Source organism: Leptodactylus fuscus, chromosome 7 (assembly GCF_031893055.1).
Source record: "Leptodactylus fuscus isolate aLepFus1 chromosome 7, aLepFus1.hap2, whole genome shotgun sequence".
In the NCBI taxonomy this organism is placed as follows: Eukaryota; Metazoa; Chordata; class Amphibia; order Anura; family Leptodactylidae; genus Leptodactylus; species Leptodactylus fuscus.
This window is the reverse complement of record NC_134271.1, coordinates 71,888,792-71,912,387: the sequence shown is the minus strand read 5'-3', so window position 1 is coordinate 71,912,387 and position 23,596 is coordinate 71,888,792. Positions and strand designations below refer to the sequence as shown.

The window sequence follows — 23,596 nt, the reverse complement described above, 5'->3', positions numbered from 1 at the left end:
GGAATAGATCACTACATACAATTCTTCCAATTAGACAGGCCATCCACTTCCACAAAACTCTTGCTGTCATTCCTCTTCCAACCTTCAACAACCTGAGTGCATAACTATTTCCTGAAGTGATAAACCAAGCTCTCTCAGTTTAATGATTCTGCCCCTCAGGTTGTAAATTTGGCCATTTGCAGAACTAGGGGACTGCTGCTACTTCCTTGATTTACATAACTTTACAACTTGTCCTTTTTAGAGTTTTTTTAAATTTATTCTATCATTAGTATAACCTTTCTTACTAAATACACATAGGCATAGCCTTAAAGGGGCTCCATCATTAGGAAAAGTCATTTTTAACTAATCACATCCTTGCATGGCCTTTAGAAAGGCTATTCCACACCTACCTTTAGTATTTAGATTGCCTCAGTGGTTTTTGAATAAGTTTTTATTCATATGTTAATTGGACTCTTGGTGCACCATCGTGCACTCCTCTTTGCTATTGTTTCCTATGGGTGTATTCAGCACAGGCTGCTGATTACTTCCTGTTTGTCCATACAGACAGGAGCCAATAGAAGAGAAGAGGCTGCTGGGAACTTCCTGAGCTATCTGGAAGCTCATTAGCATATGAATAAAAACAGACTTCTTCAAAAACAGCTGAGGCAATTTACATACTAAAGGTAAATGTGAAATTGCATTTCTAAAGGCTATGCAAGGATGTGATGGTTAAAAATGACTTTTTCCAATGATAGCGCCCCTTTAAAGGCTATTCTTCTCTTACCTTTATTATTCTGATCCATGCCCCTGTTCCGAGAAATATCTTCGTTCTGTAAATGAGTTTTCAGACAGCGCTGCAAGCGTCCCCTGTACTGTCTGAAAACGCTCCAGCAACACCTCTGTCTTCTTCTCCGGACCGCCTCTCCCATTTAGCCACAGGAAAATGGCTGACAGACATGCACCGTGTGAACATACCTTTACACTAACAAGTGTCAGATGTGTAATATACACTACATGACTGCACTACTGTATGGAGGAATGAAACACATTATCTCACAATGGATGAATCTTGGTTTGCTGACTACCACAAGTACATTACTAGTCTGACTGCATTGCACCTCCTGTAACATTTGGTTGAAGTAGGATAATGCTATGGGGTTGATCTAGCCCCTTAGTTTATGTGAAGGGAAATCTTAATGTTGCAGCATACGAAGATACTCTGCACAAAGTTGGAAGTGTTGTCCAAATATGAAAATTCTCACACAACTTCTACAACCTTTCAGAAAGCCTTCACAGAAGAGTGGGATGCCATAAAGCTCCTGTATGTGTAATGGGTAGGTATTCATGGCCGTTTTAAGGTTATATTTATTAGAAAATGATATTAAGCTTGACTGCACTATAACGCTATAACTGCACAGGTAACGCTGAAATGAGGTGTGTGAAATACTCTGCTGCCGATACTCATTGGAAACTGCAGATATTGGAACCTAAAGAGGCTTCAACAACTAGAAAATTCTCACAGCAGTAACTACTTCTCACGTGAATTTACTGCAACTGCAAAAGGATATAGGGAAAATGTTACCTTAAATGACACAATACATGAAGTGCTGGTGAAAACAGTTTTTACATTTATTAACAGAGGCAATGTTTTCCTGTTCTTAATGCACTAAATGAGTTTGTGGTTTTTTTTAGCTCACACCAACTGTAAGCAGCAGATTATGTTAAGTGGTACATTCCCCATTATTCTGTCCATTTTAGCACCACTTGCTATACACCACCCTGGCATCAATTACACACATCTCCAACTGTATGGTTAGGGCTTATTCAGATATACAAGCTGTACCTCTATTTGACTACACTTTCACAGAATGTAGAAAACAGACACCGATACTTGTAGTGAATCAAATTTACATAAACAATACAAATGGCTGAACATGGATGCAATAAGTGACTGAATTAGGTCTTAAACATTACCACCCACCCCCCATAAAAAAACAAAACATTGCAATGTCCATTAAATAATCCCAGTCACCTGCATGTGCTTTGATATTTGCAGTTACAAAAGCAGAGATTAGTGTACTAAAACAAAGCCACGTAAAGTAGTATTTTACATTACCTGCAAAGTGTATGGAACTGGTAAATCCCATCCACATATTGCAACATTTCCATTGCAGATTTAATTCTGCAATCTCAACAGCATGTCAATTATACCTAAAGAAAGGCTGGAATTTTCCCATATAATGGTGGCAAAGTAACTTTAAAAAAAAAAAAAAAACCTGCAGATAAAAACATGCATTTCTGCAGTAATTCACTGCATTGGGCCTTAGCCTAAAGGGAGTTTGTCAGCTGATGACAGTACCTTGTGGGGCTGCTTCTACATTTTAATAAAAATCTGTTTTATTCTTATGCAAATTAGCTGAAGAGGGCTTGGGGGGGGGGTGTTTGTTCTCCTGCTGGGGCTTCTCTAGATAACTGTCCATAACTACTGTCCACCATTGATTAACATCTTCTACTTTGTATTAGGGACGGTTATCTAGAGCAAGGTGTGACAGAGTGAAGCCCCAGCAAGAGAAAACACTGCTAAAGCCCTTCTCTGCTAATTTGATTAAGAAAACACAAATTTTCATGAAAATTAAGTTGCAATGAAGAATAAGAAAGGCATCTTTAGAAAGTGTAAAAGCCACCCTGTCAAACTACAAAATGGTAAGTGACACGTTTCCTTGCCAAATCGCTCTTGGGCACAGCAGCGCTCTGAAATCTGTCCACCCATTCTAAAGATAAAGCCCCTAGTAGGTTAAATGCAAGTTGGAGTTAGGTCTTATTTATGATGTGGGTCATAACTTTCTCAGAGAAAACCTTCCTGGCCAGAATCTGAGCGAGTAGATAAAACGCATTGTTCAGGGGCACAACAGCTATGAAGTCATTTTGTACTTTGCAACAGATCAGCTTTAACTTAGGAGCTCACTTTTTCCATTAGCTAGAAAAGTGATCCCAAACCGCAGAGGCAGAAATACAGCAGATTCCAGAGAGTCTTATTGAGAAGTTTCTGCAGCTAGTGAAAACAATTCTGTAATTATGTGCAGATTTTGTTTGTGTAGGTAAAAGTAGAAATGCATATCATAACGGGTTAACATTAAAGTAAAAAAAAAAAAAAACCCGACACCATACACTTCAAAAACTGCATGTAAATCCTGTTCATATGCATGCACCCTTGTAGTGTTAGTCCAATATATTCAACTTTTCCCAAACACAGTGCCTACACAAGATAGTTTGATGCAAAACTAAGCAGCGTAGATTTAAGAAAAAAATTCCTATACAATTAGGTTTTTTCATGATTCACTCCTAACCTTGGTTACCTACAATACATCAAAAAGCTGCACCAAAAAAATGTTAACGCGGCCTCATCCTGCACAAAATGAAGTAATAAATTTGAGTTAGATCACACCGGCACTCCAACTGCTATTGGCTTATCCAGCAAGGAATGAACATAAAGTTGCCCCCCCCTCTAGTAGTATAGTGGGACAGGAAAACATTTGATAAAAAAAAAAAAAAAAAAACACACCACACACACACACACACACACAAGACCTCCAAATCCTAATCAAAAATAACAGAATTATCCAGTTTCTTTACTTTTCCTAAAAACTATCCTCAATTAATTGGCAGGTATAATTTATATAAGTGTGTGTAATATTATATACCGTATTTTTCGGACCATAAGACGCACTAAGGTTTTAGAGGAGGAAAATAGGGAAAAAAAAAATTAAGGAAAAAAAAAATTGGTGAAATATTTAATAACCTAATAATATAATATTTCACCAATGTAAATAGAACCGGGGGCTTTCGGACACAGGGATACCAAATGTGTATGTGTTTCACAGTAATGTTTTTGTGTTATATGTATTATAGGGATATGGGGGTGATTTGAACATATCTATCTATCTAATCTAATCTATCTATCTATCTATCTAATCTATCCTGTCTGTCTGTCTATCTATCCTATCTAATCTCATCCATGGATGGAAAGAGACACCCTGCAGTGAAGCTATGTAAGAAGAGAAAAAGGGGCGGGCCAGACGGGTGAAGGAGGTGTGGTTTTCTAAGCAAACTTGAAAACACACCTCTTTCACCCGTCTGACTCGTCCCTCCTTCACTGCCTCTCAGATCTTGCTTCTGCAATGAAGCCACACAGGCAGGGAAGTAGGGGCGGGCCAGACGGGTGAAGGAGGCGTGGTTTCAAGCTTGCCGAGAAAACCACGCCTCCTCCCATTTGGCCCGCCCCTCCTTCCCTGTCTGTGTGGTTTCATTGCCGGAGCCAGATCTGAGAGGCAGTGAAGGAGGGACGAGCCAGACGGGTGAAAGAGGTGTGGTTTTCTCGGCAAGCTTGAAACCACGCTTCCTTCACCTGTCTGGCTCGCCCCTACTTCCCTGCCTCTCATATCTCGCTCCTGCAAACACGCGACACAGACAGGGAAGGAGGAGCAGAGCAGGCAGGCACCGTGCTGCTCCTCATAGACAGGACACAGACGCTGCACACGCTGCATTCGGACTATAAGACGCACACACATTTTCCTCCCATATTGGGAGGAAAAAAAGTGCGTCTTATAGTCCGAAAAATATGGCAATTGTTGGAAAGATTCACATTTGCAGAAATTTCTGGAAATGAAAATCAGCTCTGTAATAAATTCACAGAAGCTGCCACTTTTATTTTCCTGCACGTAATAAACCTGAGGCAGGTAATAAAAAAATAAATAAATAATAATCACGGGAAAATAATCCCAAAAATGCTTGTTTTTCTACTGTGTTTTGTATTTTTGCCAACCCCCATGCTGTAGTATAAAACTGCAGCATTTTACAGTCCCTGCATCCACACATTGCGGCGCGTCTGCTGCATGTAGTTTTCTGCAATTTCCAAAACCATTGTGGTCTTGGAAATCACAACATGTCAATTATACCTACAGAAACACTGGCTGATTCCCTACAGGTATAATGGAAGCAGTCTGCAAGGAAACACTTTTTCCTGCAGCCCGCTATATGAGGTCTTAGTCAAAGTTTGCCAGATTTATCACAGGGGCCGATTCTAGATAATAACTCTGACATTAATTTTAATACAATATCTGACCAGTGTTTTTTTGGGAAAATAAAATACACATTATATATTAGTATGTCTGTAGGGAGTAAGGAAATACAGAACTGAAATGCTTCAGATTATTCTGGAGCATTTTTTCTGTAAATCTACAAGTTGAAAAAAAATTATATATAAAAATTTTAACATTGCAGTGTTTTTTTTCCCCAAAATTTATTCAGAAAATGTTTAGATTTCCTTCTCTGCATAGCAGAATGAAATCCATGATGAAACTGCACAACTGAGAAATTACTATGCTACAGATGTGAAGTATGCATCCCATATCAGTTTTACCAGAATCTTATCCACCTTACGCTAAGGCCCCATGGGCCGGAAACACCGCGCTAAAGTGCTGTGGGAATGCATCGTGGTTCTTCCCACATAGCTTTGAACAGAAAGTTCAGAGTTTTCCTCCACGGACTGTTACCATTATATGTACGGTAAAGCCGCCGGCATTTCTGTAGATATAATTGACATGTTGCGATTTCCAAAAATGGGATTCACAGGTCAAATTATGAAAACAGCACTAGATAGATAGAGAGTTGCCGGCTGTGAACGAACGGTCATCTGTGCCACCCATACACTGGCCGTGCTTCCACAGCCCCATTCATTCAATGAATAGGAGCCACGGAAGCATGACTGCAAAAATCAAATAATAGGACCCTGTTCAAATTTTGTGGCAGAGACTATCAGCCTGCACACAGGACTGGGTAATCCACAGAAATTAATAGTGTATGTCATCTGGGGAAAAGCCCGAATAGCACACAGATCTTGCACATGGTCGTCTGCAAGGGGATTCATACTGAGGCTACAAGTTTTGTTGCAAAATTTAGCTGCTCCCCCCCCCAACACAACACACACAAAGGGTGGACTCTATCAAAAATATTTAACGGCTATTTAGCCACTAAACCCATTTATAACTGCACACATCAATACATTAACCACTTACTATACATGGTTTCCATTTTAATGATTAATGTATGGTCAGAAAGCTGCTGCACAAGTTTGAAGATAAAAGAATCTGAGTTTACAAGACCTTGTGTCTGCTAGTATAAATAATCCAATAGAATGGGATACAAAAGAAAATTTTATGGTAACCCTTCCCTACGTCAGTCACAAGCAAAACACACATTAGTCTCTGTATCAAGCAGCAATAGCAACAAATGTATCCGTTTATTGAATGAACATAAAACAAACTGAACATTGGTGGTCATTAAAGAAAAACAAACAATTCTGCAGATTATTCTCACCAGGACTGATGTGTGCTCGTGTGACAACACTGCAGGTGCTGTAGAAAGTCAGCGCTGCAGTGTACCCCTTTACCCAATAAAGCATACTTATAACAGATGCACACTGGAAGCAGCCATTTTGTAGGAGGAGCCAATGTTCATAAAAATGCAACCTGTCATTCTCTATGACCTTGCAAACCAAGGTGCATAGGTTGGTTCCATTCACAAACCGGTCTGGCCCCCGTTACACTGTAGGGCATTCTTTTCCAATCTGCAAAAAATCTCCCACTCCAAAAAAAAAAAAAAAGTGCTAGATGTGGAGTTATCAAATACGGTATTTACAATTTTAATATTCTAACTGTATTTACACAAAGAAAGGCATTATTAAAATCATTATACTACAGACTTCAGTTATATGTAATGTATAGTTGTATCACATGTAGTTCCTAACCCCCTTTTAATCTTCCATATACCAAAACCCTCATCCATTCCAGTAACCTTCCAATAGGTGCATCCAATAAAGGAGTGAACATCTTGCTAACTGCCAAAAGCTCTGCAGAAAGAAGCCGAAGCGTGCATGCAACTCCTGGAGGGGGCACAACGGCAGACCCACCCTTCTGCAAATATTCAGCCTTTCCTACAACTTTAGGTGGAGAAATAATGCTCCACTGTCCAGAAGCATGGGATTAAATAAAAAAAAAAAAAACCTGGAATGAAACACTTAGGTTCCAGATTGAGTTAAAATCCAAATCCATGTTGGAAAACCACAACATAAAATTGAAAGCCTGATCTTTATGGAGGAGAAAGAGCAAGGATTAACCCTCCCCACCTTCTTTAATACAGTCAATGCCATCATTAAGAATTAGAGTCCATTGCTTTCCCCTTCCTGTGCTGTGTGCAGCCAGCGCTAGGTCTGTAAAACGCTCTCCTCTTTACTGAACGGCAGGACAGATCCGGGTTTCACCCAGGACAAACCAGTAGCATGGAGGCTTTTATTCTGCTCTTCAGATTTTCTCTAGGTAGAAAACAAAGAAATGCAGCTGAACAACAATTCACTGCAGAAAATAAATTGAAATATTTTGATCAAGTGGCATCACCTAAAGCAGTAGTATCTATGCAAGATACTTATGACCATTCCTACAACAACAATCTAAATCCTAAAATAAAATTGACTTCTTATAAAAGTTTAATCATTATGTAATGAAGAGTTCTACAAGATTTCTTTTTTGCTTAAGAATTTCTATTTCTATAATGCTACTAACTGCAGACAAAGTGTGACAAACTGGAAGGAGTCACTCAAGCAGTGAGGAAGTGAAGGGGTGCAACCTGAGCAGCAGTACCGAACAATTATATAGAGCAGAGTGAAATCCCAACAGGAGAAAACATGCCCCCTAAAGCCTTTTCTTTTGCTGATTTTTATAAAAGATGCAATGCAAGGAGAAAAAAAAAAAAAAAACCCACACATCTTTGGTAAGTGTAGAAGCCGCCCTACAATGTATCGTCATTTGTTTAATACTGATTTTCTGGTTGACGGATTCCATTTAAATGCCTGCCTCTATACGAAATAGGAAGATGGGGCAACTAGAGATGAGAGAGTACTATTCAAATCGGCTGTTTCAAATAGCACACACCCATAGGAATGAATGGAAGCGGCCGACACACAGACTTTGCCAGCGGCTTAACCCCCTGCGTGCTGGCTACGTCCATTCATTCCTATGGGTTTGTGCGATTTGAAACTGGAGTTTCGAATAGTACTCGCTCATCTCTATGGGCAACATAAAAGCCCAGCAGAATTAAAAAGTTAACACTTTTGGTCTCTGGAGCAAATAGGAACCTATGGATATGTTTGACAATGCACCAGATGCACACCCTATTATAATGGAATCCCATCAACCAATGTACATACACTGCCTGAATGGTTATTTTATAGTCATACTTTTTGTGCCAACATTTTTTCTCTGGCTTCATCATGTAGTGCAGGATTCCATGGAGAAAACCTGTGTAAAAGGAAAAGAAAGGATTTTAAAATGACAACAGTAATAAATAAAGTGAACCATTATCACACAATCTAGTTTCTTAGCCCTTATATACAATTGATCTTGTCCTACCATTAATACTGAGGCTATAAACAATTACATTAATCTTATGTTTTTGCACATGAATGACATCACATAACTGAGCCCCTTTATAGGGGTTCTCTTCCTAGGGTTATATTTCTTGGTTGTGGGAGTGTCAGTGCTCATCTGCCCACTACACCTAGCAGTTTTCATCCAGGCCCAGTACAGCCTACTTGCATCATCAGTTTCCCACCCAGTATACCATCTGATAAAGTGTCAGTCCCTGTGCAGCTCCAGCCTTGCTGCTGTCTAACAATACACACAAAAACATATCTAAAGATTATAAAAATCCTACAAATATTATGTGAAAGTTTGTGTGTTTGGATGTTTGTGGGTTTGGATGTTTGTTCCTTAATCACGGCCAAACGGATTTCAATGAAATTTGACACATAGCTAGAATGTTACCCGGAATCAAACATGGGCACCTTACTATCACAGCATATTATAGGGCTTGGCAACCACGAGCACCAAAATTACGATCGGTGTTGGCTGAAGGACCTGAGATGACATCATCTCAGGCCCTTTAGCCGTTACACGATTGGCGGAGCTATAGACGCTGCAGCCAGGCGCACAGCAAGATGAAGAACATGGCGTCACATGTGCGGGCAGCCGAGTGCCGAACATGCCACCGGAGTTTTGGGCCGCGCGCCGACGGAACAGGAGCACTGCAGATCCCCTATATTCAGTAGATCAGGCACTTTCAGACACAGGGATACCTAATGTGTATGTGTTTCACAGTAATTTTCTCTTTTTATATGTATTCTAGGGAAAGGAGGGATTTAGAACTTTAATTTTATTTATTTTTTTAAAGCTTTTTTTTTTTTTTTTGCTTGACTCGAGTATAAGCTGAGGGGGGCTTTTTCAGCACCAAAACCGTGCTTAAAAATTTGGCTTATACGCGAGTATATACGGTAGCATCAGTCACGGCTGTAATGGAGAGTCACTATTCAGGTATGCAGGATATGTAGTACACATGATCGACACCACCCTGCTTGATGATATGATGCTGGCTTCTCATTCTGCATACCTAAATGGCTTTTTCACTGCTGATGCTACATTATAAAATCAAGTTTGTCCTGAAGTGGTGACAGCATTTACAGCGGTGCCGCATCAGGATTAACTATTTATAATACAGTAATAGCAGCATTAAAAAAAGGAGGCCAGCATCATTCAGGTATGGAGGATGAGAAGCCAGTGTTACATCATCAAGGAAGGCAGAGTTAGCTTTTCACATGCAGTAGCCACATCAATGTCACCCTCCTTTTTTCCTGCTGATGCTCTTGCCACAGCCAGCATACTATTGGTACCTCCCACCTCTGGCCTTTACAGCCATGCTATGTTGCTGGATATGAGAGTTAATGGTGGCAGGTTTATTGTGGGAGAGACCACTATGGAGAAGACATGTGGCCAGATTGTAAATAAAGCAAGGCACAAGTTTCACCAAGAACTGACTGCAATGCGTTTTTATGACTTCTTAGAGGTTTATCCTGTGCTCATTCTCTCACAGAAATCCACAGTACTTTCTGCACACAGCACAAAGTATAGACAGTGTGAATCAGGGACATTTTAGAGCTCTGCTCTATATAGGAAAGCAAGCTCTGGACTAGTTGATAGACTGGGGATAAGATAACTTTCTATAATAAAAGTATTCAAAAAATGTATGGATGAAAGTGAGATTAGATGACTCTAGATACACTGCAATAACATTGTTAAGTTAGCATTTTGTGGGAGATTTACCAAATCAAGCAAGAGTGCTGGCAAAGTTTGCAGCAAAAGTTTGGTGTGCATGTCTTGCACCACATTTATTACATTTTTTCAAACAATTTGTTCCACACTGTATGTGTATGGGGGATAAGTGTCAGATCGCTGGGGCAGGGGTGTTAAACCACGCAGTTCCCCCAATATATAGCAAAACGAGAGACCAAAAGTCCCCCCAAAAGCTCCCTTGTGAATGGAGTGCCAATGCGCTTGTGTGACTAGTGCTCCCTTTACTGCTATAGGGTTGCAGACACTGATGAAGATTAGCAGTGAATGGAGCACTGGTTATGCAAGCGCACTGGCACACCATTTACAAGTGGGCTTTAAGGGGAGGACATTCGGACCTCCAGCAATCTGACCCATATCTGTGATCCTGTGGATAGGGGATGGGATGGGATAAATGTGCACAACATGGACTCAGGCATGGCTGGCTCACTTCTCTTTAGTACTTCTACCAAATGTCAGAGCCCACTGATCGAGTGGAGGAGCCCCTGTGGGTCATTATACTGTGCGGAGGGAACACATTACTTACAGATACATAGTGTGTCGCCACCCAAAGGGTTCTGCCACACAGTACTTCTGGACACATACATTTACCACGTGTACTTTCATTGCTTCTGATGGCAAAGTACATGCGTGTCCTGTGAAATAGTAAACACGTGTCCAGTAGCATCTTGTGGCAGCTCTTCCGATTTATGGTTTCTGGTATATTACTTTAGTATAGGGGTTGTCAGCCTTACAACTGCATGGCACACCAAGTACTTAGTCTTTGATTTTAATTTAAGTTGCCATGCCGTACAAATAAGGTTGCCTACCCCAACTTTAGAGCATAGCTCTACTAATTATAGACAACTCTCCTGTTCAAAAACACATATGAAGCTGAACTAGCAGGTTTATGGATGAGTCATGCAGACAGTTATCATGTGGGTACAGATTCTTAGTAGTGACACACAAATGCATAATATTTAAGTCACTTACATAATTGCATAGGGATCTTCTATTTTCGGCTGGTCAAATAAGTGGCTGTTGCATAGTTTAACACTGTCTACCACTTTGCTTTTAAACAGCTGAACATCTTTTTCATATCTAAGAAAAAAATATATATATATTTTAACCAACCATAAATCTATCCATAATCTTTTTTCCCCAGATCAAGGACTACTACACACAAAGAACTGGATTAAAATCCACTCTACATGTAAGATAATGAGAGGCTGCATGAAAACAATCTCACCAGTGACATGAGAGAAGTAGCAAATGATCAGCTGACCATGTCATACACACGTAGTTTTTAAACTGGCTGATCAAAGTCTGCAATGGAGTGAAAAAAAAAAAAAAAATCACCAAAAAATAAAATAAGTTTTTAATAAAAATTCATGAGTAATTAGTGATGTTCATTTCAGCACCCAATATAATAATTAAGCACTTTAATGTCAGATGGGCAGTCCTGGGCTGGAACAGACATTCTGACAATCTAATTAGCATATTGGGTGATGAAACTAACAAGTGATTGCTCAGGAACGGTGTAAACTAGAGGGGAAAAAATCCAATTGTGCCAGAATTAGAATGGCACTTGTTAAAAGCTAGAGATGGTGGTGAAAGGCATTCTTACATTGGTGCGCATGCATTTACTGTACATTATTAAACAATGTTGTTAGAGGCAGCCTATCATTTGATTTAGCCAAATTTACCTAACATGTTGGAAAAGCCTAAATAAAAAAATAAATAAAATAAAAACTAAAAAACACACCCCACACTATTCTAGCCCTACCTTTATTCATCTGTTCAACACCATTTGTGAATAAAACACTTTATACGTATATGCAATTTCTGTGTTCCCCCTGTGCTCCAAGCACAGTACTGTCATTCCCAGTATTTTGCCTCCTCCTGCTGTTACACGCCCCTTCATATGAAGGCATTCTCCTCTTATTTTTCGCTTCGGTTACTCTGGCCTCTGGTACAGCGTATCCGCCAGATTTGCATGCATTGTACTGAGGATTTCTGCTGATGCAGTGAAGAAGAGGAGGATGCCTTCACAAGCAGGGGTTGAAGAATAGATGAAGAAAAGTTGGGCTAGAATAGACTTTCTAAAGACTATTCCAACACATAGGGGAATTTAAAAAGCAACTCACAGCACCGCAGCTTCTGGGTTCAGTGGGCTGGTTGTGTCTATCTTGTAGAAGATCCGTCTTGCATACATAAGCACCTGCCATATGTGGTTGTGGTTTCTCCTAAAATAAAGAAAGTAACAGTTACTAATAGCAGAATTTCAAGAAATGTTAGGTATTGTCTGTTGACTGACTGAAAGTCATGGTCACCATCCCATCTATGATCATTGACTGTACCATTCTATATTTGGAGTTCATATAAGAACAGTGGTGCTTGCCAGTCCCCGTTATGATCCCAGGGTTTTCTATGGGCTGCAAAGAAATCAGTTACATTCACCTCCATTTCGCAAATGCCCTTTTTACATCCAGTTCGCCAGAGACAGGATCCACAAGTGGGTGAAAAACGGGGATGTCAAAGACAAGGTGCTAAGGTACAGAAAGATAGAAGTCACATATCAGGTGACATAAGTTGAAATATAACCAAATGACATTTCTATCACAGTTTCTATTAAATGCTCACCGGACATTCTCCGTCAGGATAGTTGTCAGGGATGTACACTGTGAATTTAAATACACCATCCTGATATAGGCCATGTCGTATAAAGATTACTCCAAACCACGCTGGGGGGGAAAAATAAAAATAAATGAGTACAGTCACTGCAATAAGAGAGCACAGCAGAATTCAATACCTCTGGAGTAAAACTATCAGGGAGAGGAAATGGTCAGGATAACAGCAGATCAGATTTCGGCCTACTTTATATTATCTACATCATGGCAAGTGGATATATTCACATAAACTTGGCTTATTCATTAAAGTGATCTGTTCTATAACTAATAGACAAAAAGGACAATTACATTGCATAGACAATTATATAAACTTTTAAATGAATAGGACAAGTGAATATAAGAAACTTTTCAGTATAGTTCTTATTTAAGAAATCTGTTTCCTTCTTCATTTGTCAAGCAGAGCTGCTTTTTATATGTATTAAACTATGGAGAGGTGGACGAAGAGGCTGCAGGAAAAGATATACAAATAATTGCAGCTTCTACACCGAGTCATGGAGTTCTTTTAATAATAATTAATACAGCTATATTTCAAGATAAGCGTCCAATCACAGCACAGAAGGGGAAAATAAACTTATTAAACAGTCTCACAAAATGTTCTGTGCCTGAGCTGGATAAGGAGAAGACATTGTAAACCACAAACAGCGGTTTCTTCAATAAGATATATTGAAAGTTTCTTACATTCGTCTGTACTATTCATTTAAGATTTTCCATGCTAAAAGTTAGCCCCTAACCAAAGAATAGCATATAACCATCTTATTGTAGTGGACCCGACCAGCGACTCCCTCACCGAACTGGGGTTCAACTTCGCCATCTAAATTGAATGTCAGGTTGTGCAGGAACACTACCACTCCATTTGTTCTCTATGGTTCAGCCAGAAATAGTAGGAGTGTACAAGCATGGCCAGGGGATAACTTTAAAAGTTGGCTCAACCCTTTTTTGTTTATGAGGTGTATTGGTGGCATCATCAGGTCATATATAATAATAGATAGTGCTTACTTAGAGCAGAGCGATACGATGGCTGCACATAGACACCCGGCAGTTTCTGCTTCACCACCAGAGTACTGTTAGAGGAAAAAAAAAAAAAATATTAAGAAAGTCTACAAATAAAGCTTTCATTTTGCGATCTTCCCCTGGAGGTGGGGAAACAAACAGCAGCTGCACTATAATAAGATACTGTGAGCAACTAAGATACTTCGGTAGTAAGTATCTCTGCAGTGTCTTAGAGTGGAATGACTGGATAAATAAAAAATGCAATAGAACAATCCCATTGAGGCATGAGAATTGTAGGCAATACCTATGGGTACCACAACAGATCAGCTAAAGCATTATTGCCCATTTCCAATAGAACAAAAAGGTAAATGATACCACTGAAAACATAAGAGAAGTCTTATAAAGCACTCTTATGTAATCTGTGCACACAAGTCTCAGGAAATCATTGCAATCTGCAGTAGCTTGAGTTCTATAGGAGATACTGCAACAGCTGCTTACTCCAAAACTAGCAAATTACAGTGTGCAGTGGATAAACGTACAGCTAAGCTACTAACTGGGGCCTAGTATAGGTGGAGCAGGAGCTACATGTTACGCCTGCATTACTAACATATATGCAGTTCTCCGCTACCCCCTTTATAGGTTTGCAGAAAGCAGCAGCGGGACAGAAGTCTCATTTCTCTGCTTCATCTGATGCTGCAACTCTGGCACATGACAGACTCTGCTCTATATAAATATCAGCTGAAGGAGCTGAGCTGAGTCAGTGATGTAGCAGAGAACAGTAGAAGAGGCTGAGCACAAACCCTTCCGGCACCCCGCAATATTCTGCAAGCTAAGAATGGGGGTGATGGAGATTTGTAGACATACGGTAAGTTAGTAATGTTTTCACAGTCTTCCCATTCAGAATATATATACAATCAGCCTTGTAAATGTGGGGAGTTGGATAAGATAGCTGTTGGCCAAGCATTTGCCCAACAGTTATGCAATTGCTATAACCAACTTAACCTCACTGTCCCTATTCAAAACACACGCATGTGAATTGGGGAGGCGGTCTTAATAACAGCCAACAAAAAGACTAGGTATGTTGGATTTTGACGTTTTGTTTACCCTACAAGATTTAAGCCATCAGCAGATGTCCAGCACCTGCTGGCTCTCTAATTCCTATTGAAATAAGCAAGGCCACTCAGCTAAGACAAACATGTAAGTAGGTTTTTGAGGAGGTCAGGTTTACAGTTAACACCTAAAAGCCACACAAGAATAGAATTTCTTGCCTGCATTCTGCATTTTACCCACTACTTGCAGTATACATTGCACACCATGGAAGCAAGATGCTTCAAAGCAAAAAAGTCATGAAACACTGTAAATAAAGATACATACAACTCTGCCAGAAGAGAATACTCTAGGTAGAAAGGACCATAGGATGCATGGGTTCCATTTGTGGACTGTGCAGTGGGGGCAGGAGAGATAGGTTTAGTGGTAGGGTCTACATTCTTCGGTATAGTAGGAAGCTGTTTCTTGGTTGAAGAGGAGCGAGGGGGGCTGATTTTCTGGTCGCCCGTTACAGTCTTCTCCTCATCTGGTTTCTGAAAATAAGTGAGAAGCAATTTATCAACAAAGTAATTTACAGACCAGAGATTAGACAGATTGGGAAAAAAATAAAATAAAAATACATACAAAAACTCTTTCTTATTGCATCCATAGCAGCCCTGTTAAGATTTAGGTCTCTATAGTGACAAAAATCACTGGCAGAGCTGATCTGGGTCTTTTAAGGATCAGCAGAAGGCATCTGGCACAGGATTACAAGGTCCACTACATGCACTCAACTAAGCGTTACGTAGCTGGAAAGGCAGACATGAGCTACTACGTGAAGAGTATTAATGTGCCGTAAATTTACAGTACCTTTATGAATTTAAGTCCAATCTGACAATGGGTTTTCTATATGGGACATCCACTTTGCACTTGCGTCAAGTAAAGTTTGGAGAGATAGAGCAGATCTCCTGAGCGTGATCTGAAACCAGTTTTTTCATGTCACCTCGTTGGTCCTTACCTTTCGTACTGACGCTGATGACATGTTCCAGAATGGGTTCATCATCTCACCTCTGGGATAAGCACGTCTCTGTTCTGAGGCTCAACCTCTGCCACTGCAAGACAAAAGCAAAAAATAAACACTGAACTAAAGTTTTCTGATGGCCACAGCAGACTAAATGCTTTATGGCCTTCATTGGGGTAGGACAAGTCTATACAAATGAAAGCCTACAACCATATCTACACGCTTTCAAATAAACGGAGATGGTTTCCCTGTAGCACAATGCAGGCAATGGGGCAGTCGTCGCACAAAGGCAGCATTATCCAGAATACTTGACTGAGCTCACTGCATGCCAAGTCAAAGGGGAAGACTTCAGCCCGCAGCTGAACTATCCATTCTCAAAGGATTCAGGGAATTATAGGAAAATTAACCCTATGAAAACCAAAGACATGGTCAAGAGGAACTTTCATGCTGCACACAGAGGAAGCTTCATGTTCATACAGTCAGCGGTCCTCACAAATGCCTGCCCCTACAATGATGCCAGCTTGTGCCAAGTCACTTATTGTATCCCCTTGTTTGTCATCTGTAAATACTACATGTACAGTAGACAAGCAACAGCATACACGGCATGCTGGAACTGGTAGTTACAAACCCAAAGTGACACCCAATAGCAATTCTTTGGCAAACAGTCTTATCTGCTCAGAAACCTGGTGCACACAATAAAGCAGTAAACTGAGATCAAAGGTTACAAAACATTTCCCCAGAAGGTAAAAACTACCTGGAAATTATGTTTGAGTTGTCCTGTGACACGACAGATTGAATGTGTCGAACACTAGTCATTGATATGTCGTTACTACTCCCACAGGCATTGTCATCCAGCTTCCCAAGTCTCCTGAACGTCAGCTGTATTTAAGTGCAAGGATTTATCATTGTCTGACTAACCTGATTTATCCAAACATATTTTTAATAAACTGACAGATAAGTAAGATTAGAGAACTTCTGTTTACTGAGGAGCTTCTCTGCGGCCATTCTAAGGCTGCAACAAATAGACTATGAGGTCACGCCAATGATCTATTTAGAGAGCAAATGAGATCAGAGATATTGCAAAAAGTTGGAGCGACATTTGGGAAAGCATTTAACTAGGCCATACTGTAGTGATGCCTCATAGGGGTGTGTCAGCTGTGTGTCAGGAATGCAGCAACTTTAGATTTCCCTCTGAAGACCGGAAACGTCTGCAAACCCCAAAATGACAAAACGCTGCAATATCCAGCCAAGCCTGATGAGTTACCCAGAGCAAAGTCTAAAGAGGATCCCGTCATCCTAATGCCAGCAAACCTCCCCCCAGGCACAAGTACAGAGTGAAGCTCCACAACTCCAGCATAGGTTACCGACAAGCTGCTCCCCAGCTGTGCATTCATATCCCCATCCATTTACAGCGGCGTTCATAGTCCTACCATACAGTCAATCCTCTACTCCTGGTTGATACACGGTTAAACTCCAGAACCCATTCACATACCTTTATAGGAGGACTGGCAGCTGAACTCACGCCTCTCATATTACAGAACAGGTTGTGTCAGATGCTGCAGTAAAGTGAAGTCACTTTGCAGCAGTCATTAATTCTACAGCGTCCACACTGGCACTGAACGTGCTAGAAGACTCAGTGCTATTGTATCTTCAAGCCTCTGCCACAGACCCTGCACTGGCATCTATAGCAGAATACAGGACACCATGGAATCAGACGCTATTGTCTACTACAATTTTACCTTTTACAGGAAGAATTAGTAGCAGTAGTATTCTTGCCATCAAAACCTCAACGTTGGACTCATTATATCCATCCTCCATATTGTGACTCCTATTTATCGTGCAGCCGTTGTGATCACTCAGCACTGTTCACCATAGGGGGATTTACAGTACAATGCGCCCTCAGGTCATCACCAGGGGACAATGACTGCAACAAGCCGCTTTCATTGAACAGTGGTGACTCTTGGGTGTGATGACAAGAGATCATCACGGGAGTCACGCACAAGAACATGACGCGCTTATAGTATAATGCAGAATTATTTGCCACCCCATCATGCCCAGATGACAATTACTGCAGACCAGGACTACACTGCGACTATTTAGGGCCACTAGTTGATTGTATTATTTTGCTCTTGAGTGACAGCTGCAGTCTCCAGATTGTGTACAACTGTGAATTCATTTGGACCACACCTGTAGCTTAAGGGTCCATTCACACAGAGGAAAATGGTGAGGATTTGGTGTGGAATTTCAGCGCTGAGAAAAAAAAAAAAAAAAAAAAACTACCATTGCTAGCAGAAAAAGGAACCCATTGAAGTCAATGGGAGGCTTTTTTCAGCGCTGAAATTCCACACCAAATTCCTCACCATTTTCCCTTCGTGTGAATGGACCCTAAGGGCCGTTCACAGAGGGGGCGGATTATGGCGTGTAATCTACGTCATAATCCACCCCCTCACAACGGTAGTCTATGGAGACTGCTAGCGGAAAAAAGCAGCGAGCTGCCCTTTCTTCAGGCAGATTCGATGAGCCGCGGTGTCCGCCTGGCGGCTGTAACCTCCGGTGTCGGCCCATTCATTTGAGCCAACTCCGGAGGGGGAAGCCGTGACTGTCGTGGCAGGCGGGTTTTGACCCGAGAGTGATGCGGCTCCCCGCGTCACTCTCGGTGCCAAAATCCGCTCCACCGCCCCCTGTGTGAACTAGCCCTAATAGTAAAAATAAATATTCAATCAGTAATATTACTTATGGGGAAACCGGTAGTGTTTCTGTAGAAATAATTGACATGCTGCGATTTCCAAAAACGTGCTGGTTTTAGAAATTGCAGTGTATCTGCACGGCAGTTTTTAATGCAAAAGTGGGCATGGGATTCGCTAGAATCCCATCCACTTTGCCCATACTGTAAAACGACGCAATTTTTTCAGCAGCATTTCTGGCCCGTGGGGCCTGGCCTTAAAGATTTGCTTCAACTATCTTAGTAGTGTCAGTTTGTCTTAATCAGTTGCCAATGGATACAACCACGAATGCGGAAACTTTCTATGGTCTGGGAATTGCCAGGAATCCAGCCATGATTTTCTTATTGTAGCTGGGTTATCAGGTAGGGACACTACATGTATCAGAAGATATCCCGGCCACAATAAAGAAATCATAGCTGATTTTCTGATCTTAGAAAGGTCCTGCATTCATGGTCGTAACTAATGGAAATCAATAAAGACAATAACTTGTAACCACAAAATGTTCAGAGAAAATCTTTTTTGCATTTAGTTTTTACTGTGTTCAGTCCACATTACAAATTGACATGGCAACTTAGTCCAGTGCGTAATTCAGATTGTGATGCTACAATATTTACGGTATATTGTTTTTACCGTTTTTAAAAATAAAACTCCACTTTTTGAAAAATTACTTTTTGGTCACTTTATATTGCTAAAGGGAAAGTGAGATAACCAAAATACATTATTTTGGGTATTGATAGATAGATGTAATCTTTTTTTAATAAACACTTTTTACTGTGACAAAAGGGGACACAAAGCAACATGGAATGGCAATAATGAGACATCCAGGGGGTTAAGATACTCCGACTCTGGCGGCTTGTCTGAGGCCTCGGCTATGCAACACTGCGGAGTGCCAGGAAAAATGCCACAGGCACAGCACCTGTGCCAACAGCAAAACAGTGCCATACTATTACGGTGCTGAGCGTTAACCATCAATTGTAGAAAGTGGATAACCTACTGCATTGCAGTTGCTACAACATTGGTACACAAATCTGAACTTATAAATAGGTCCAAAGGTGGACATAAACAGTCCAACACCTCAGTAGCAACATGTGAGAACGCAGTAGGACAATCCTTCCTTCACCTCAGAACATTTGGACATTGAGAGTAATTTTATTCACGATTATTATTTGGAGGAAAAAAAAAAAAAAAAAAAAGGGGGGGGGGGATCCGCAAGTTTTCTACAGCAACCAGGGTTTTTCTTTGTTTTTTTTTTTTTATACAGATTAGATTTCCATGCAGGGGGTACCCACGCAAGCCCACCGAACAGAAACCCATGAGCAGATATGAATCAAGCCAGAGTTGATACGTGGCCAACATCAAGGCCGAACAACTGCACGGAGTCTCTTCTACACTGCGGCTGACTCGGCCGTGGAATCCACGTGAAGATGGGCATGTTGCTTTTTTTTTCCCCACTAACTGAACAAAACTGAGTAACTCCCAATGAAATGAATGGGAGGCATTTTTAAGAGCAGATTCCACGTCAAAATTCACCAGCAAAAACTTCAGTGTAATATTCAGACGGTCATTTTAAAGGGGGTAGCGCTGCCAAGCCTCTCTCCAGATGTCCCGCCAGGAGGACACTCACTTGGAATCTTCTGAAGTATCTGGAAAGAGCATTATCTAACCCAAAAGAAGTTTCCTGTATTGGTCACCAATTCACTTGCTGCTTCTGAACCGGCACAACTGGGAACTTGATCTGGGGTATCTGAAACCTCACCAGACAATGTGCCCATAACCTGCAATGCTAGACTAACTTTCCCATTAAAGTCACCGTGGCGGCACCTGACAGATCCCATTGCAAGTACAGAGAAGGCCTACTCGTCCAATCCTGTCTCTCGGGAGATAAGCGGCTGACATACACCTCTGCACTGCTTATCCCCTGACAGATCACAATGAGCTGTGGCATTCTTATACATGTGACGACATATAACGCACCAGCCATAAGTTTGCGCTATAACACACACAGCGGTCAGGCTCACCATTAGGCTTCCTCACAATTACATAAATAACATGCTGAGCTATGAACCTGCTGTCTAGGACATGGAGGGGTCTAGCCTTGTCAATCACAGTCAGCTCCACCTGTGATTGGAAGAGACGCAACCACAGGGGGCGGGACGAATTTCCTGATTGGTCAGCAAATGACAGCCGTGCCAGACTGGGCAGCGGCACCGGGCTCGGTGGCTCTGAGGCCTGTGAAGGAGTTGATTGCCACACGTACACGTACCTCCGCTATCTCATGTCCGCCAGTCGCAGGGCAGTCTACGTGACGCTGCTCTCCGGTGCTTGCTCGGCCGCTTTATCCCCTGCCGCAGCGCGTCATAGCTGCACTGCTGCTGCTTCACTCCAGTATCAACACCGCCAGCCGCTTCCGCCCCTAGCAACGGATATCCTCCCCGCCCGCAACCATGGCGACCGCCGCAGCTGCTCGTTGGCTAACAGAGCTGTCAGTTTGCTGTTAGTGGCGGGGAAAGCTGTGAAGAGGCGGGGCCACCTGGGCGCAGTACACATAGAGCTCCCATTGGCTCATTTCCTGGTCAATCACCCTTAAGTGGGTGGGACTTACAAGTGCACAAATATAGAAAGGGAAGGGCATGAGTAGTAACGCTGTGCCATAATGGGAAGGGCAAGCGGATGATTGGCAGGCGCAGGGTCGGGGCAGGTTATTCTATAACTGCACTGCGCTCAGCATTCCCACATATGTGGAGGGTCAGTCCCTAGGTCTGACCCAAGTCTGTCTCTGTCTCAGATCCTTAATTGTCCCCGTATTTATGTCGGTATACATGTGCATTAGTAAACTTAAAGGGATTGTCCATCACAAGCAAATAAATGTTATTGTTTATATAATGAAAAGTTGTACAATTTTCCGATATACTTTCTATATCAATTCCTCATGGTTTACTAAATTTCTGGTTGTTGTCATTCTTTCTGTATTGATCACCAATGGATTAAAAATCAGTCCATGGTCATGTGATGGACACACAGGCGCACACCTCATAGTCACAGCACAGTAATCAGATACTGTATATGCCTGGTAATGAGCTGTGCACCTTTGTGTATCACATGACCATGGTCTGATTTTCATTCACCCTTGCAAAGACCATTGAAATGAATGAGAGGAAGAAAAAAGCAGTTTTTTGCAAGAAAACTCTACAAAAAGAGCTGAAAACAACGCATTTTTTTATGCCTTTCATTCATTTCAATGGGATTTGAAAGGCAGAATCTGAAAATATGTCATGAATCTTCTTTTTCCCTCTAGTTGAAAAATCAGCTAGAGGAAAAAAATCTGATCCTGGCTCCCACTGAAATGAACAGGAGAGATGTGGGAGGCGGTTTTTGAGGCGGATTACACCTACAAAATCCACCTGCAAAAAAACTCAGCCTGAACGTACCCTTAGGCTAAGGACCCACGAGACAACCAGCAGCTATAAAGCGCTGTGGGAAAAACCGCGGCGGAAATGCTTCATGGTTTATCCTGCAGAGCTTTAACCGGTTAAGGACCAGGCCCAAAAGTATGTTAAAGACCAGGCCTCTTTTTTCAAAACTGACATGTGTCACTTTAAATGGCAATAACTTTGAGACGCTTTAACTTACAAAAATGATTTTGAGATTGTTTTTTTCGTAACACATTATACTTCATGTTAGTGGTAAACACTAATCAATATTTTTGCATTTATTTATAAAAAAAACTAGGAAATTTGATGGAAATTTGAAAAAAATTGCAATTTTCAAAATGTGAAATTCTCTACTTTTCAAGCAGATAGTCATACCATCCAAATACATGAATAAATATTATCTCCCATATCTCTGCTTTATATTGGCATCATCTTTTGATTGTCTTTTAATTTATTTTGGACGTCACAAGGCTTAAAAGTGTAACAGCGATTTTCCAGATTTACAAGAAAATTCTCCAAACCAATTTTTTAGGGACCACTTCAGTTCTGAAAGTAATTATAAAGGCCTGTATAATAGAAACCCCCATAAATTACCCCATTTTCAAAACTGCACCCCTCAAATTATTCAAAACAGCATTTGGGATGTTTGTTAACCCTTTAAGCATTTCATAAGAATAAAAATAATATGGCAGTGAAATTTAGACATTTCATTTTTTTCACTAATACATTCATTTAGACCTAAAATTAACACATTCACAAAGGGTTAAAGGAGAAAATGCATCTGATAGTTTATTGTGCAATTTCTCCCGTGCACAGAAATACCCCACATGTGGGTATAAACTGACTTTTGGGCACACGACAGTGCATGGAAGGGAAGGAGCGACACTGGGTGTTTGAACAGCAGATCTTGCTGGAATAATTTTCAGGCGCCATGCCTTATTTGCAGAGACCCTAGAGTACCAAAACAATGGAAACCCCCCAAAAGTGACCCCATTTTAGAATCCACACCCCTCACAGAATTCATCAAGGGGTATAGTCAGCATTTAGACCCTACAGTTGTTTCACAGATTTTACTAACATTGGGATGTGTAAATGAAAAATTACTAAAATGTCACTTTATCTCCAAAGTTTTCATTTTCACAAGGGGTTAAAGGAGTAAAAGCCCCCAACAGTTTGTTAAACAATTTCTCCTGAACACGGCAATACCCCATATGTGGCCATAGTATGCTGTATGGGAACATGGCGGGGCTTGGAATGGAAGGAGCGCTATTTGGCTTTTGGATGGCAGATTTTACTGGAATAATTTTAGGTGCCATGTCTCATTTGCAGAGCCCCTAGAGTACCAATACAGTGGAAACCCCCTAAAAGTGACCCCATTTTGGAAACTACACCCCCCACAGAACATATCAAAGGGTAGAGTGAGCATTTTGACCCTACAGCTGTTTCACAGATTTTATTAACATTGGGCCTTGAAAATGAAAAATTACTTTTTTTCCAACAAACTGTCAATTTAGCCCCAAAT

At 41.1% G+C, this 23,596-nt stretch overlaps 1 protein-coding gene across 1 annotated transcript; it reads right to left on the bottom strand.

Moving 5' to 3' along the window:
* Positions 1-4,566: 4,566 nt before the first annotated feature.
* AKTIP (AKT interacting protein) lies at positions 4,567-21,071 on the bottom strand. The gene is made up of 10 exons (XM_075282077.1): positions 20,907-21,071; positions 15,918-16,011; positions 15,248-15,453; positions 13,880-13,944; positions 12,837-12,937; positions 12,654-12,742; positions 12,341-12,439; positions 11,187-11,294; positions 8,270-8,330; positions 4,567-7,348 (listed from the first exon to the last, which is right to left on the bottom strand). The coding sequence occupies exons 2-10, from the start codon at positions 15,960-15,962 to the stop codon at positions 7,241-7,243; spliced, it is 882 nt and encodes a 293-aa protein (XP_075138178.1). The 5' UTR covers positions 15,963-16,011; positions 20,907-21,071; the 3' UTR covers positions 4,567-7,240.
* Between the last annotated feature and the right edge of the window lie 2,525 nt (positions 21,072-23,596).

Coding starts and splice junctions, on each gene's coding strand:
- AKTIP (XM_075282077.1), bottom strand. CDS start 15,962: ATGATGAACCCATTCTGGAACATGTCATCAGCGTCAGTACGAAAG. Junction 12,440..12,653: donor AGGGCATTTGCGAAATGGAG/GTGAATGTAACT, acceptor TCTTTATTTTAG/GAGAAACCACAACCACATAT. Junction 11,295..12,340: donor AACCCAGAAGCTGCGGTGCT/GTGAGTTGCTTT, acceptor TTTTTTTCTTAG/ATATGAAAAAGATGTTCAGC.